The sequence below is a fragment of the Chroicocephalus ridibundus genome, chromosome 1 (assembly GCF_963924245.1).
Source record: "Chroicocephalus ridibundus chromosome 1, bChrRid1.1, whole genome shotgun sequence".
In the NCBI taxonomy this organism is placed as follows: Eukaryota; Metazoa; Chordata; class Aves; order Charadriiformes; family Laridae; genus Chroicocephalus; species Chroicocephalus ridibundus.
Window position 1 is genome coordinate 146,922,547 of NC_086284.1, and position 17,041 is coordinate 146,939,587.

General features: G+C 39.4%; 1 protein-coding gene across 1 annotated transcript; it reads left to right on the top strand.

The window, feature by feature from the left end:
- Positions 1 to 494: 494 nt before the first annotated feature.
- Positions 495 to 14,758, top strand: CMAS (cytidine monophosphate N-acetylneuraminic acid synthetase). Its single transcript, XM_063357745.1, has 8 exons — positions 495 to 744; positions 3,455 to 3,597; positions 3,806 to 3,961; positions 6,502 to 6,635; positions 7,913 to 8,007; positions 8,748 to 8,919; positions 10,800 to 10,950; positions 11,686 to 14,758. Exons 1-8 carry the CDS (start codon positions 554 to 556, stop codon positions 11,958 to 11,960), a joined length of 1,317 nt encoding a protein of 438 aa, XP_063213815.1. The 5' UTR covers positions 495 to 553; the 3' UTR covers positions 11,961 to 14,758.
- The last annotated feature ends 2,283 nt before the right edge of the window (positions 14,759 to 17,041 follow it).

Sequence of the window (17,041 nt, forward strand, 5' to 3'; positions counted from 1 at the left end):
AAACACCGGTGCCCGTGCAGCTCTCCGGGCACAGGCCCAGCTCCGCGCTGCACCGGAGCCGACCACCTCCGCTAGCGCCGGCAGGAAACGCAGCCGCACCTTTGACTAGCTTTTTTTTTTTTTTTTAACCTACATCGAGTATTAAGGCAGAAATACCCGGCCCCCATTCGTACCGTAGGGCGCCAGGGACCCTCCATCCCGCCTCGGAAGCCTCTACCAGAGAAGACAGGGAGCCCCCACCCCCGGGACAGGGCTTTGCGGGGCACCCCCCGCCAAAAAGGCGGCCTCCCTCCACAGGCAGGAGGAAGGGCGCCTCACTCCCGCCTCCCACAAACCCAGGTATCCCTCGGTGCCGGACCCCCGCACCCGCCACGACACCTCACAAGAGCCTCTCATCCCCCCAAAAAGCTTCTCCCCTCTCATCTCTTCCAGCAGGCCGAGCGGCCGCCCCGCCCCGCCGGAGGAGGACTACACTTCCCAGCATACCCGCTGGGCGCAGGGGAAGGGCGGGTGAGCCGGGAGCGGCGCGGGGCGCTCAGGCCGGCCGGCGGCTATGGAGGCGGGGGCGGGCTGTTCGGGCGCGCTGCCGGCGGGGTCGGGGGGCCCGCGCCCCCACCTGGCCGCTCTGGTGCTGGCCCGCGGCGGCAGCAAGGGGATCCCGCTGAAGAACATCAAGCTGCTGGCGGGGGTGCCGCTCATCGGCTGGGTGCTGCGCGCCGCCAGCGATGCCGGCGTCTTCCATAGGTGCGCATGCGGGAGGGTGGGCTGCGTGACATGGCGGGGGTGGGGGGGTGTCACAGCCCGGGAGGGGGTCGCCGAGGGGTCCCGGGGAGCTGCCCCGGCCTGCAGAGGGTTCCCCGGGGCAGCCCTTCCCTTCCCACCCGGCTTCTTCCTGAGGGGGAACTGGTGGTCTCCCCCGGGCCGGGGAGTGAGGTGGCTGTGCGGTGGGAGATCCCCCCTGAAAGCGCGGGGGACCTTAGCATGGCGCCCAGGCAAGGGTCAGGCCCCAGCGCGGTGCGGGACAAGCGGCCTGCGCCTTGCCATGGGCGCCCGCCGCTCTCCCTTCCTGGTGAGGGTGAGCTGCGAAGGAGCCAAAGTCTTCCACGAAGCAGTAGTTTGAAATTAAAGTTGTTCAGTTGTTCGTGGTTGGGAGTCACTAGTTGACGATGTCCGCCAGTAGGCGTTAACGTTGTTACTTTATGAAGGTGGCTGCGTTAAATGAAACTGCCAGGGTGTAGGTAGTCTCCTGTGAATGGCTGAATCCCAGGATGAGTTTGGTTGGTGGTCGGTTGGTGGGACCCGCCAGAGCTGGGCTGGTTGGGGTTGCTGGGACCGTGTGCAGCTGAGTTTGGGTATCCCCAAGGATGGAGACCCCAGGATGGAGACCCCAGAGCCTTTCCGGGCACCGGTTCCAGTGGTTGGTAACCCTCATGACTGAAAACTTGTTTCACGATATCTAATCAGCACTTTTGTTCTTGTGTCATCTTATTACACTCGTTCAGGAAAAGTTTCTCTTTTTCCTCTCTACCTGCCCACCAGGTACTTGAAGACAGCAATAAAGTCACCCCCTTGGCCCCTCTTGGTAGGACTGAATCAAGATGGTGCTCTCAGCCTCTCCTGGCACGCGTGGGCTCCCGGGCCCCAGTCATTGTGCTGGCGCTCTGCTGGGCTTCCTCCTGTTCTCCTTCCTTGTATCGGGGAGCCCGCAGCTGGGCACAGCCCGTCACAGGCAGTCTCGTAAATGTGGAAAGTGGAAAGAAATAATCGTGTGCGCCCGTGTGACGCAGAACAGAAGCTCGGTTTGTGTCAAAGTGCACAAAACTTTGGTAGCAATAGTTAGACCTAGATAGAAACAAGTATGTTGTTAGTGTTAAGAATATGAGCGTTACAAATTATTTTTTTTTTCTGCCGGAACAACACTGATAACTTTCTACACAGATACTGATAAACTTAATTAAAACCAGTGCACAGCTAGGATGCATTTGGTATGTAGCATACCTAGATGCAGGTTCCCGATGCAAACCTGTTGCATTATGTTCAGAGCAGGGACTTGATGTACTCAAGTAGAAGCGTAGCTCAGCTAGATTCAGAGCTGGAAGTGCTAGCCTTCTGTATCTCATAGCTGCTGTACTATTGTCTGTTCTGGAAAATCTTTCTTACTGTAGCTGAAAAGCAGAGGAAGCATCACTGACTTGGTTTTATTTTTAATAAAGAAGCAGTCAAAACCAGTTCTGACCTAGATTACTGATAATTACTTAATGCATGTGAATCCATATTGCTTGATGACCTATGGTGGATATGGTGGTTGGAGCAACCTCCTCATTTTCTATTTGGCATCTGATTTTGCCCAACAGGACGCCAGTTGGGGTTATGTAGCTTAACTTTGGGGCATAACAGGTGTATTAGAAGGAAGTACGCTGGGTTTTCTAGTCACCTTTGAAACAGCTGTGCTGACAGGCTACATGTTACACAATAAAGCCCTGTTGGTTGAATGGGGAGTGTATGTTTAAGCTAACTAGCCTGAGCAGTTTATGGAAAATATCTCTTTGCATTTGTTCACGTGGGTGTGACTTGACATTGCTGTCTCTGTCATACATATTTTTATTCTGATGATCTCATGATGTCTTTGGATGAAAAAACTTAACTAAAGCACCATTTGCTATCTGTGAGAATGCCAGTGTTGCTGAGAGAAGGGTTACTTTTCATAGTTTTTGTTTTTATATCTCACATGCTTTTTTGTCACAATGATGGCAGCAGTGGCTTCATAGTGCTCATCCGGTGTTTATCATCACATAATATTCAGACTTAGCCCTTCCTTTTGTAAGTGTTTATTATCCCTGAACAATCGCAGTCTTGCCTTACCAATATTGAAGGTTTTCTGTGCCAAAAACATATGTGATTGTAACTTAAACAGCTCTTTCTCTGGGATTATATGGAGCCTAATTAACACATTTTAAAACACCTGCAGAATAAGCTAATCTTCTAAGTATGTGGCAGTTTTACTTGTTGTCAGCCTTGTTTCTGAGATCTTAAATGGTTTTGAATGCCTCATTCAACCCTTTCACAATTCATTGATCTGTTAGCATGCCTAACAAATTGTGGTGTGCTGACACTGGATTTTTCTGGGAACAGTTCTGAATTTTATGTTGCTTAAGCTTCCTACATGGAAGGTAGATCAAGCACCCTACAGTATTACATTGAAATGCAGCCCAGGATTGAGGTTTTACAATCTAGTGAATGTGTGTGTGTTACCCCTATTGTTAAAAGTTGCTTGTTGGACTGGCAGGGATAGTTTTACTAACGCAAATATAAGAACTAGTTCATTTCATTGAAAGGTGTAGTACATACATAAGCCAGGGTATTGTTCAGGTTAGATTATGGCAGGCAAGTCAACAATGCTGAGATTTATTCGTCACAATCCTTTATATTAATTTCTGTCACTGTCTGCCAACAGTGTATGGGTTTCTACAGACCACGATGAAATTGAGAAGGTTGCAAAGCAGTTTGGCGCTCAAGTTCATCGCAGAAGCCCTGAAGTTTCTCAAGACTCCTCAACTTCTCTAGAAGCTATCAGAGAGTTTCTTAATCATCATCATGGTAAATCAGTAGTGAAATGTGCTGAGCTTTTATGTTTTAGCCCCAGAGGGATGATGTACTTATTATCTAGAAAAATAAGTAAAGCCTTTAATTAGTAAAGACTAAAAGATTCTCCTTTTCTTTGGTGGCATCCACTCATACCAGACTTTGTGGTTGTGTCAATTAAAAATATTCATTGTTTCATAAATGTTTGTTTGTTTTTCTTTAGAGGTTGATATTGTAGGAAATATTCAAGCAACATCGCCCTGTTTACATCCCAGTGATCTTATAAAAGTGGCAGATCTGATCCAGAAGGAGGGGTTTGATTCTGTCTTCTCTGTTGTGAGACGCCATCAATTTAGATGGAGCGAGGTAAAAAAAGGAGGTAATACTTAGCTGTTTCTGGTTACAGTTACATTTAATCAAATTTTTTTTCAAATGGTTTATTTTCATACCCATGGTATTTACATTAGGAAATTATACCAGAGGCAGGGGCTGAGTTCTTGGAGAGGTGTGAGGTGGATTAGAAATTCCTTTTCAGTAGTGCTGTTTTGATATTACTGATATTACATTGCTCAGCCTTTCTGTAATTGTTTTGTGAAAGTGATAAGATATTGAAAATTAAAATGTTATTAACTTGTCTAGGCTCAAAATATAGCTCCCCAAAATTTTACGTGTTAACTTCTGCTTGGCGAGTATTCATGTGCGTGTAGACATGACGCTGAGGTCCTGTCTTAACTAGGAAGGTGGTTTTTTTCACTATGCAATAACTAGCAAATGACAAATAACGTGAGGTAAAGTCTTAGTGAAGATGGGATGGCAATCTCTTAGTCTGGAGACTTAGTTTTTGTTTCAGCCTGCTAATTTGGCTTATGTCAGATTGCAAGCTGTCTTTGAGTCATCAAGGCTGAACTCATGTTAATGAGCTCATACATAAGAATATGACTATTTTTTGCCAAGAAAATATGCCTCTAAGCTACAATTGCCAAGATGACTAAAGACTGAAGTCTTTACTTACAAATAAAGATTGTACCTTGTTGTAGCTGTAGAAGTACCTTTCGTCCTTGTACAAAGAACTACTTCACACATTATCTGTGTTGGTTTTGTTTCTGTGATTAAGGCAGAAATGTTTGCTGCTTCTTCTCAAAACGTTTAGTGGAGATACTGCCACATTTAAAAAATGAATGTGTTGCTCAGACCTTACAATTATTCTGCTGAGATGAAAAAAAAACCTCATCTGAAACATTTTATATGAGTTTACTAAGCATCTTGCTGTAAAAGACCATGTGAAATAAATGAAGATTGATATTAGAGGTAAGTTGGAATAAAAGTTAGGCCTTTGTTTAGAATAAATAGATAACCTGAACATTCTCATTGTTCCTCATAAGAGGAGAAATAATGTGACACTGTTTGTATAAGAGGAGTATTGAAATTGTGGACGTCAGTTTTGGGTTCTGTGGATTGCACTTTAGTGAAACCAAGTCAAATTCCACATCCTGAGATGCTAGAATGGACATCTGTGAAAGACTAAACGTTATTTAGATGTACTGTGTGGCTTTCTGAAGTGATTGTGTGCCACCTAGTCTCTGTAAGTTGATTATTAAAATAAAGCCTCAAGGCCTACCTAGAAGAGCAAATAATTCCATAGTATAAAATGACATCTAAGTCTTTTAATGTGGTGAGAGAGAAAGAATCATTGAGTTGCAAGGAGTATATGCGAGGAGAACAAGGAACACAGTGTGCAAACATTAATAGCTTAAGGGTAAAAGCAAATGGCCTTTCAGGAGTGCGGTGTTTCAGGCGACAGTGATTCGCAGGAGCTTTATACAGTTTAGTATTGTACTCTTTTCCCTTTTTTTTTCCTTTTTTGTTTTTTTTCAGATGGCTTCAAAGTACTGATTATGTTAAAAGAATTTTATATCTTTTCCTGTGTATTTCTATTGTTCCTTCTGCATTAAGGTTTAATATTGATGCAAGCTGAAAGCGAAAGGTGCATGTGTCTCTGACTGGAAATGTTTACTTCATTGAGCACAAAGCTCTAGTGTATTTATGAAATACAAGGTGTATATATATACTAAAGCCTCAGGATGTTTTGGGTGTTTGAGAATGCCCTCTAACTTTTTCGTGGTTACTAGACTACGCGACCTGGTGAATTTTAGCTCCTTTGTGCATGTGAATTTGGGTGCCGCAAGGGCAGAAGTCTTCGTTCATTTTCTGCTGGTTGCACTACTGGCATTGACAACAATATGGGATCTTCTGAGATTGTGTTTGTTCAAAGACACTTGTTTGTTTATTTGCGGACACTGATTAAAGCCCTTATGAAAAGTTAATATAATGTGTATCCTAAAATAGGAAGTATTTTGGGGAAGTGGCCAAGATGTTTTCACAGAGCAAATTTCTTCTTATATTCTCTTTTTTTCACCTTCCAGGTTTCAGGTTGGTCCTCTCAGCTCTCGAAGTTCATTCAGGGCATTCCTGGGTTTAGGTGTAGGTAGCTGAACGCTTTTCTTGGTGTTTACCCTCACTGAGAGTTAAACCCCTTCCTGTTGTGTACTAGGAGAGTACGGAAAGAGTATAGTATTTCTTTCATACTGGCAAAGACAGTCTAGAAGAATGTCCCCCCCTACTCCTTTTAGTAACCAGTTCTGCAGCTGACAACTTCTCGGGGTGGGGGAGGGTTGTGGTTTTTTTTAAGTTGGAATGAAAAATTTCCTTTTCGTCTGCTAGCAATCGAATTTGTTATCTACAGTTCCAAGAAAGAGCAAGCAATTCAGTGATTCTTTATAAAGCTAAGCAATGAGAGGCAATAATGAAAGAAGTTGGTGACTGAATTGTATCCGTAATTTTTCAACTATTTCAAGAAAGTTAAGTGACTTTGAAGAGGGATTCTGGAAAACTTATTTTGTCATTTTTCTCTGTTCACAGAAAACAAGATGACAGAGCCACAAAACCTGAATCCAGCAAAACGATACCGGAGGCAAGATTGGCCTGGGGAGCTGTATGAAAATGGTTCATTTTATTTTGCCAAGAGGCATTTGATTGAGAAAGGCTACCTGCAGGTTAGTGCTGCTGTTTTTCATGCTCTTTAGAATAATACATCTTTTAGTCTTGTTATAGAGGGTTCTGAATTCAATAATGTATTTCTATTTCTGATGCAGTCAGTATGAAGTAACAGCACTTTGACCTCAGGACAGTTTGCTTATTATGTGTAACTTAAGAGGGCTAGCTGTACCTAGGGCAGCTCCAGTAACAGCATCCTCCACGGCAAACAAATTTATACAAATAATATTGAGCACTATATAGCTATAAGCCTAAAACAATACAACACTGAATTTCACATCAGTTTGCCACGATCTAAGTGTGTATCTTATAATTCATTTTAGTGGTGTGAAACTGACCTTCATGCAGTGTCATAGGCCTTTCATATAATCTAGAAACTTGTATTCTTGGCTAGTTTAGTCTTATGCCAATTTTGTACTGTAACTTAAACATTCTTTTTCTCTTTCCTGATGTTTACGTCCCAATGTAGTAACGCAGAACAAATGTATTTACCTCAGCTTTCATTTCGTTTGTCTGCAAGTATAATCTCTTAGTTTTCTCATGCAAGACAAGTTCTCAATCTTGCAGAGCATTTCCAGTATTTGTCAGCAGAACTGGAAAAAAGCCTAATGTAGGTATTTCCATATTTCTAATGGGAATGCCTTACTAGGTATGTAAAGAATACCAGATTCTTATTTCTCCCTTTTCCAGGCACCTCACTAATGCAGAGATACTAGCTTTAGGTGTGTGTAGTTTGCACAGACCCACGCATTGTCAGCTAGTGCTGTGTGGACTTGCAAGCGTTGATCTGGATAGTACAATTGTGCTGAATTCTACATTTTATGAAGGTTGGGCCCTCTGAGGATCAGGGCTTTTAGTTTTTTTAATTACACTGAAGTGTGGCAGATATTTTTCCAATGGAAATTAAGTCTTTGTGTAGCTAGCAAACACAAAATAAGTGTATTCTTAATAAGGAAATGCTAAAGATATTACTATTCTACTGTATTAAAAGACCTAGTGAAATCAGTGTGGCATAATGACTATAATGCATAACATCTTTCTTGCATGCTTTCTCTAGTTATAAAATGAAAATACTTACTAACCACTGCCTATAGAAAGCTGTTTCAAATGCTTGGTTCTGTGTCACTGGCAAAAACATCATTATTGATAGTTCACTTGTATTTAAGCTACTGTGACCACTGTGTAACCAGATACTTAGCTACATGGTACTAAACTGTACAGTTTTGCATTTGTATTAATGCAAGCAGAATGTTTTAATGGGTTCTATTTTATTTAGGGTGGTAAAATGGCCTACTATGAAATGCGTGCAGAGCACAGCGTGGATATTGATATAGACATTGACTGGCCTATTGCAGAGCAGAGAGTATTGAGGTAAAAGCACTTTTTATTCCTATATTTCTTTGGTATCGCTCACTGTTTCAAAGTACAGTCATGTGAGTTCATAATGTAAGTAATCAAGATCAAAGATAATTGAACAACTTTATTTCTGCCCATCATTTTTTCCGATCTCTATTGAAATCATCTGAATCACCTTTGCTATATATTTTGGTTTTGTTTTGTTTTTTTAAAAAAAGTTCAACTCAGGGAAAAGCGTAAGCCCCACTATACCATAGCAATGTGTTAGCATCATCTCTGGCTTTTCCAGCTGAGTTGTCCTAGGCTTCCGTGTTCTGGAACACATTTACTGATGCACACGTAGAAGACATGAACTGATTACATCTTGCCAGCTGCCTTTTTCTTTCCAGCTACTCTGCACCTCTTTAAGCAAGTCATGGGTGGAATGGAATATGTTTTCTGTGCCTTTTTCATCCTTTACTCCGTTTTGATTTTGCCCCAAATAAACAATACAGAAAATAACCTCTTATGCTAAGGAAAAAAATCTCATCCTAATTTTTAAAAGGAGAGCATAACCGAACTGTCTTTTGGATTGTTCTGGTTTTTTTCTTTGAAGAGGGAGAATATAGTTGGAGAGGGAAGATGATGAGAAAAGACATTAGAAAAAAAAATATTTCAAAGCTGATTATTCCATCTGAAGATCACAATTGTATTTGAAATATTTGGTTTGGAGCGTGCAAAAACTTCCACCCTAAAAAGATGACTTCTTTGTCTAGCTTTGGATATTTTGGCAAAGAGCCATTAAAAGAGGTGAAGCTATTGGTTTGCAGTATTGATGGATGCCTGACAAATGGTCGCATTTATGTGACAGAAGATCAGAAGGAAATGGTCTCCTACGATTATAGAGATCTTGTTGGTATCGATCTATTAAAGAAAAGAGGAATCCAGGTAAGTGTTGTTCTGAAGTGTGAGACTTTATTTCTGATGTAACCTGAACATTAAAAGATTCTAAAACCCTGCAGCGTAGAAGTTAAAGTTTCTTCAGAGTACGTAATACGGAGTGGCATAATACATTGGTTTAGGGTTGAGACAAATACTGTTCTTGGATCCTTTAGAGGAATACAAGTGTTTTGAGAAATTTCTCAATCTCATTCGTAGTGGCTATAGCATCTTCTCTTTTTGTCAGAGAAGAATGTGCAAAGAAATTTTGATGGTGTTTTGCTAGCACCAATCATAGCATTCTGTGTAGTCTAGACACTCATTTATTAGAAGTCAGCTTTATCAAGCAGGGATGTGTTGTTACCTCTTGGCTATAGAAGAGGAAGAAATACCCAGGCAAATTAATCGGTTCATCCTAGATTACCCATGATTGTTGCCCAAACACTTTTGTCTGCATATTTGTTTCAACCATAATTTACATGCTTTGAAGTTGTAAGAATTCAGTGTAAACGAAAAACTGAAACTACACAGATTTTAACACGGCTGCTATTATTATTATTTCTGCTGATAAATTCTGATCTGAATATTTGCTTGCATTTATGTAAAATTAGCCTGCTGGCTATTTTCTGTCTGTGCTGCTGCCTTTGATATAGCTATAAGAATTTTTAGAGATAAAATTTTTAGATATAGCTATAAGAATTTTATAAGAATTTTAGAAGAACTAAGTACAGATTTAGGCTGCCTTCAAAGAACCGTAACTCAGTCCTGCTGCAGATAGAGATAGGCGTGGATAAGACAAAGGCAGCTATAGCCCAAGTAGACTTCTCCGGATATATTTTTGCAGTCTCTATTGTAGAGGGTTTTTTTTATAACAGGTTAGACAAGACATTTGTGACATACTTCGATGCAGCTGTTGCTGCCTTGGGGCAGTGAAATGGAGTGGATGGTTTTTCAAAACTCCCTCTGCTTCGTTTTCTGTGAGGCAAAAGGCGAAGGAACCTTGTAATCGCTGTTTTGTTGCCCGTGGGAGCCCATTTCCATATTTTCCGTGACTTGGAATCTTTCATTAAAAACCTCCTGGTCTTTGTGCTGCACATTGTGTATTTCTAGTATATATTGCTGATACACTCTTGCGTTGTGCAGCACTCCTGTCCATTCTGTACTTAAAATCAGTACCAAGTATTTGTTAGTATTTAAAAGCAATTAGGGAAGATAAGCTTGTCCACATCTTGGGCACGCAGACTGGAGGGATTGTGTCAGATTTAAAAAATCCTGCTGTAATTATCTTCTTTTTAGCCTACATTGTACATAGTTTCTGAAATTTAAAATCTGGGATGATCTTTCGGAGATTAATGTGCTATATTCCTTCAGTCTGTTTAGCATTCTGTTGATGTTCTGAAATAAATGCTCTGTAAATAAAATGATGTTATTAGAGGCATAATGGAAAATACTTCATAATAGTCTACAAATATTACAGAAATCTTCCTTGGGAATTCTCTTGTTCCCTACTATAACTTAATTAGCCAATATTGCACTAAATAGATAGTCAGCATGCCACTGTACTGTGATATCCAGTATTTTATTTGGTACATGTTGCATTTAAAAAGACAAATATAAATTTCTTTTTTTTTTTTTTGAACCTCAGGGAAGCCTAGAAAATAGTGTTTCACTTTCCCAAAACAGCTTCAAGACTTTAATGGGGTTTTGGATGTTAATCGCTTCTGCTCTGAGTTTTGATTGAAGAAACTAGTTATTCAATGTTCTTCTGATATCTGAGAGAGCTTCTATGAGCAAGACTTCTGTGTTTTGTTTTTTTTTTAAATAAATCAACTTACACGTCTTAGATCTTTGTATGTAGAATTTACTCTAACTTGACTTTATTTTAATAGGTACGCCTCATCTCTGATAGAGATTGTTCAAAAACGCTGTCAGCCATGCAGCTGGGATGTGTAGCAAAAGTTAGTGCAACAAATAAATTGCAAGTGCTGGAGGACTGGCAAAAAGACATAGGTTTGAGCTGGAAAGAAGTTGCTTACTTAGGTCAGTTCCTTTGTTGTCTTTTTTTTGGGTATTAAAATCTGTACACCATACACAAATACAAACTTCGTAGTGCTGCTCTCAACTTCAGAATACTTTGCTCTTTGTTAATACACTAAGCTTAATGGGATTGATGTGCAAATTACAGGACACAATCAACAAAAGCAGGGACATATTTTAAGGCTTATTAGAGTACCATCTAAATATTAAAGGCATTGATGAATCAGTGTCTAATTTGGCAAGGGAAGTCTTAGCTGTTTTTATAATGAGATTTAGGAAACCTTTTTATATTACACAAGCATACAGTTACAGCTCACAATTTTGAACTGATTCTAGTTCATTTCAGATGGATATTGTATAGATTATATTCTGAAATGGAAACAAGAAATGGACAGAATTAAAACTGAAAGCCATGTGATTCTGTAGAAAACTACATTTCAGTGACAGTTGAAAAGTATATAGTCCTGCAAATGCTTTTTCAGTTGCTGAAATAATTTTACTACTCTTAAACATACCATTCTTTTGCCCGAAGATTGTGTGAAGCGTGATCAGCATTTACACATATCACTAAAATTTTCTGAGAACTGGCTCACAAGTCCTGTTGAGCTGCTGAGGTGAAAATTGTGGCCAGAATACAGGTTTTTAAGAAATAGATTAATATGTACATAGAAAAATATTAAGCTTGCTTAGTTTTTCCCCTCTGTGATGTTTTGCCTTGTCTGTCATCTTCCTCAATAGGAAATGAAGAGTCTGATGTGGAATGCCTGAAGAAAGCTGGCGTGAGTGGTGTGCCTGCTGATGCTTGTGCAGTTGCTCAGAAGGCTGCTGGTTATATTTGTAAAAGCAGTGGTGGCTGCGGAGCTATCCGGGAGTTTGCAGAGCACATATTCCTGTTGTTAGAAAAAGCGAACTCTGCAAGAAAGCAAATGGAAGAAATGAGTTCAGCAGGAAAGAAAACGGAGGGAAATGAGAACAGCAGGAGAGGAAATAAGGAACTAATGAAAAAAGTGTAACATGTTTGGTCTGTCCTGCTTTTCTTCTCCTCTTCCTCAGTAAGTCTGTATCCCAAAGGATAGCTTATCTTTCAAGTTGCAGTAGAGTTAAAAAGATGTTTTCCTCTAATGTCATGCCCCACTTTGATTAAGTGCTGATAGTCATGATTGTATGCTGGTAATCATGATCATATTCATGATTATTTTAAAAGCCATTTAAGCACAATGGAAGGAATGCTACAAAAGGTAGTGTCCTGTAAGTCTACTCTTAATCATTACACCTGTCCTACAGGAATGATGTGTCTTTATTTCATAATCTGAATATTTTCAGGGAACAATAATTTTGCATGACTTGGGGATTTGTAATTCATGCTTTCAAAAAAATACTCTTGTCAGTTTTGCCTATCAAAAAAAATCAAAGATTTCCTCCATCAAATGTCAACATGATTCTGTAGTTGTGTGCTCGCTTTTTACAGGATTTGTCCCTAGTAAGGAAGAGTTTTAGCATATGCTGGAGAGGTCAGTTATTTTACAATAACTGTCAAACTTCTTCCTGTATTTTTAAAAGACAGCACAGTTACTGTAAAACCAGTTAATATTAATAGTAGTTAAGAAAAGCACTAAAGTTTGTGTTCAATTTTAAGCTCATAAATAATTAAATGGCATTTGGAATTGTGCCTCTTATCTTTGAATCTGTTTATAATGTGGTTTAATGAAATGCTTAAATTAACATACCCAAATGCTTTGCTAAATTTGAGATATTTACTTTGCAGAAACTCGGTTTCTTTCTATGAAAGCTTTATTACAACCACTAATAAGTTAAAAAAAAAATAAATAAAATCTTTCATGTTTATTGTATGGAAAAGTAACTGCTGTTTTTAAAAAAACCAAAATGTAGTTGTTGATTGTGAGTTTATATAAAATATATATTCAAACTATTTTTAGCATCTTAATTTAAAGCTGGTGTACATGTGTGTTTGTGTTTATGGCAAATACAATTTTTACTGTGTCTTGATTTAAAGAACTCAGTATCTGTAAAAATTTTTAAAACTGACACTAAAAATATGCATCAGTTCTCAATTGTAGTGTTTATCAGTGAGTCAAGTTCTGCCTTGGGTTATGCTAAAAATAAAAATTACCTATGGTACACAGGCAATTAGTACAGAGTTGAATAATAATGGATTGTCATTTTATTTTGTTTCTCTGGTAAACAGACACTCCCAATAGAGTATCACCTGGTATATTGCCCTCTGATTAACTTTTTATTTACTTCTGTGGTACACAGGCAATTATGACCGAGGCGAACAATAATGACTTGTCATTTTATTTTTATTTCTCTCCTAAATAGACACTCCCAATGTAGTACCACCTGATATATTGCTTTATAACTTTGTGTTTACTTCCTCTTACAAAGCGAAATTTTAAACTGAAATTCTTTTACCACCTATCTACAGTAGTAAGGTTAACGGATGCATAATTTCCTGTAGTAATCAGCTCTCAGTTATCATTTAAGTATTTCCTTTCAGTGAGGTTTTAGGGTTCTGTGCTGGGTAAATCTCATGGACTTTGGTAACACGAGAGCCGCATTTTGGACAGAACTACAGACTTTGGTATAAGTAGATGAATTATTTTAGTTGTATAGACTACGTGGTAAAGCTTCAGAAGTCCAGATTGGATGAACAGTTCAGGTTTGATGATGTCATATAGAACTGGCCAAGTTTTTGGTTACTTCACCTCATCATCAAGTAACTTGCTGACTTTGATTTCAGGAACAGTTTCCCGTGAGTAGATAACTTTAAACAAGTTGACTGTGATGAACTTGATTCCCATTCCGCTTTTTCTAACGAGAAAGCAAAAATATGAATAAGTGCAATTTTAATAGAAGTAAGAGTTGGCAGCACTGTTTATAGCTTACTGCTTGAATCAAGAACTCTTCTAATTTTTCATCTGCTTGATGAATGTGCTGCATATACATTGGATCTCTACCCAAAATTTCTACATGTATCAAAAATAAATGCAGAAGCACTTTTGTGAGCGTTGGTAATGAACAGAAAGAAATGGTAGCTGATATGTAAGTGTTTTCCCTTTGACAAGTTCTTGTTTAGAAAAATGTGGTATAATCTTGCATTGGGCCTATAGGAAGAATATGAAGGATAAAAGAGCTCTAGAGACTATTTACAAAATAAAGCCTGTTTGAGAATATGGGAGATGCGTGATCCACTGCCTGAAAGGTTCAGATTTGTATTGCCCAAAGGGCAACAGAGAGCCTAACTATAAACTAGAGTAGGATGAGGGATGTCTTGATTACTCCCCTTGATTTTATATAAGATCCTCAATCATTTGAAGGATTTGGAGGTCACAGAGGCAGAGATAGTGAAGATCACTAACAGTCATCTTAAAAGGGAAATCCCAGGTCCCAGGCAGGCTTCAAAAATGTAGTATCTCTTGCCAATGCCTGTTGTTTCAGTACATATCCTTACACCATGATTGCCTTTCATTAGTGTTGTGTAGTTCACTCAGAGTAGGTTTCAGTGGTCTTTTTTGTTACACTGGGCTAACTTTGGAATAATCTCTTTTGGTCACCTGAGCACCTATTTTTTCACTTAAAACTGCCAGGTGTACTCCAAAAAAGATACTAGATAATGTGGGCTGGTGTATCATGATTTTGTGAAACTGAAAGAAGTAAACTATGTAATAATTTTTAATAAGCTATTATGGAAAATAGCTGATTGCCTGAAATTTGAAATAAAGTTTTCTTTAGTCTTTTGAGTAGAGAATGCTTATGGGGTGACTTACGATGAATTTGTATACTGCAAATCATACACTTCCAAGTTCATGTGCCACATGAAAGGATCATACCTCATGAAAGTGGACAAATTTAATGCCCAACTTGATCACATGCACACAGAGTCAGTTGCTCAAAATCTTCGTCTTGATCTGGTCTTGGAGGCAAATCTTAAGTGGTTTGTGTGTGTGGTTATACCCCCTTAAATAAACTTCTTTACTTGCCTGTGTTTCATGTTTTCAAGTAGCTGGTTTCACAGCACTATGTGCTTTCTGCCTGTGTTTGTAAAAAGGTAGGATTCGTCTCTCTCTTTTCTGAGCTGTCAAAGCCACCTCAGAGTTTCTATAGAAGGATAATCTTGTAAATTGAGCAGAACATCTAGAGGATTATTTGGCAGGATCTTCTTTCATAGAGTTCCCTTTTTGATTAGGCCTTGAGATCTCTACTGCTTTGGGCTGTTTGGTGGTGCTTGCCAGGAGAGTTGAAGAGAGGGGAGAAGGATGGATGGTAGCGTATTGTCATCACGTTTGCTAACTTTGGCACAAGAGGTAGGGGTTAGCCCTTCACCTACTTCTGACTCTATTAATTTATTTTTATCTGATCTTTGTCCTATTCGATATATATTACTCTCCAGTTCTGTGCTATTTGCTGTAGGGTGATCCAACGTGTTCTGACCTTAGTTCATTTCAAATCAAAATGAATCATATAGAACTCAGCCTTTTGAGATCAGAGAGATTTTATAATACTTGATCATTTCAGGTTCTTAATACTTTTAAACTTTGAGCACATAGCTTTTCCAGAGCCTATGTGGGAAGTTTGTTGGGTTTTTTTTTTTAATGATATTTTCTATTAGTATTCTCTTAAAACACTATTTCCTCTTTCCAGAAATAACTCCAAATGAGTGTAGTTACACCCAGCAGGACTAATTATCCTAAATGTCAGCATTATAAGAGCAATAATAAGGTATGTCTGTGGAAGAAAAACACTTGTTATCTGTGAACCTGTTGCATAAATGAGTTAGAAAAACTTGTCACTAATGTACTTGTCCGAAAAATCCTTGGATGGTAAGTTTATTTCTCATTCTTAAGACAGATTTGCCTATCCCCATTTTTGATCCTAGGTACATTTATGTGTATGGCTCTGGTTTGATAGAGTTTTCCCACTGCTAGAGATACTGGAGGAAGGAGAAACATTTGGGAGCAGTCCCATTCTATAGCTGTCTCCCTCACCTCTGTAGCATTACAGACCGCTTCCCCCTAAAAGGGTTGCCTTTATTTTCTTTTTGCAGATGGAAGGATTTTTTAATTTTTCGTAAAAAGTGTGTTAAAGGGAATAAGCAGTGAGCAGTACGGAGGCAATGATACCAAATTATTCAGGTTAGTAAAAAGCAGGGCTGATGAAACTGAATAGATATGGTGTGAACTGGCACAGGCAAGATGCAGGAACAAACACAAAAACGCGGATGAAATGCGAAGAGTAAATTTATTTTTGTTACCTTGCCAATCCAGGGATCCCTGAAGCAGCACCCTGGCAGAGGCACACAAGTGGGGATGTAGACACAAGCACCATGGAGCTCGGTCCATGCTAGAGGATCAACAAACCTGCTGGTTTTGCCTGTATTTCAGGGATTCGCGCAGGCGTAGTTTACTGTTGTTCTTTGATCTTTCCCACAGCAGGGCAGGAATCTCAAGTGTGTTCGATAGGGTGCCTCTAAGTCTATCACAAGACTGTGTTATCTAAACACATGTTCTACTTGTCCAACACACAAGGCCAAACAACAATTAGTATGGTATATGTGTTTTTCGACACCCCAGCTGCAAGTCACTTGAGTGTGTTTGCAGTCTTCCTCACCAATCTTCTGTTATTTTCCTGCAGATATCTATAATAAGATGAGCTTAATAGAAAAAACAATCCTAATGTATATAAAAGATAGCCATTTCTACCGACCAGTTATAATCCAGAAAAGTAACTGTTGGTCTGAAGTGTGTGCTAGCAGTTAAAAACACGAACTGAAGTTCAGAAATTATTAGGAAAAGGACATAGAACAAAAAGGATAAAACTAATTATTCCACTGTATAAATCAGTGATTTGCATGTGTCTTGAATACAGCGTGTTTTGTTTCTTACATGTTAAAAAGGTTGCAGCACTCAAAAGGTTTGTGGGAGGATAAAATGGATGTTGAAAGGAAAGAATCAGGTTCAGTGTAAGCAATAGCCAAGTAAGAATCCTTCACTTTGGAAGAAGTATGTTGTGTTAGCTATCTGTAAGACTAAGGGACAGGGAGCTAGGGAAAGATTACTGAAGAAACTAGCAGTGA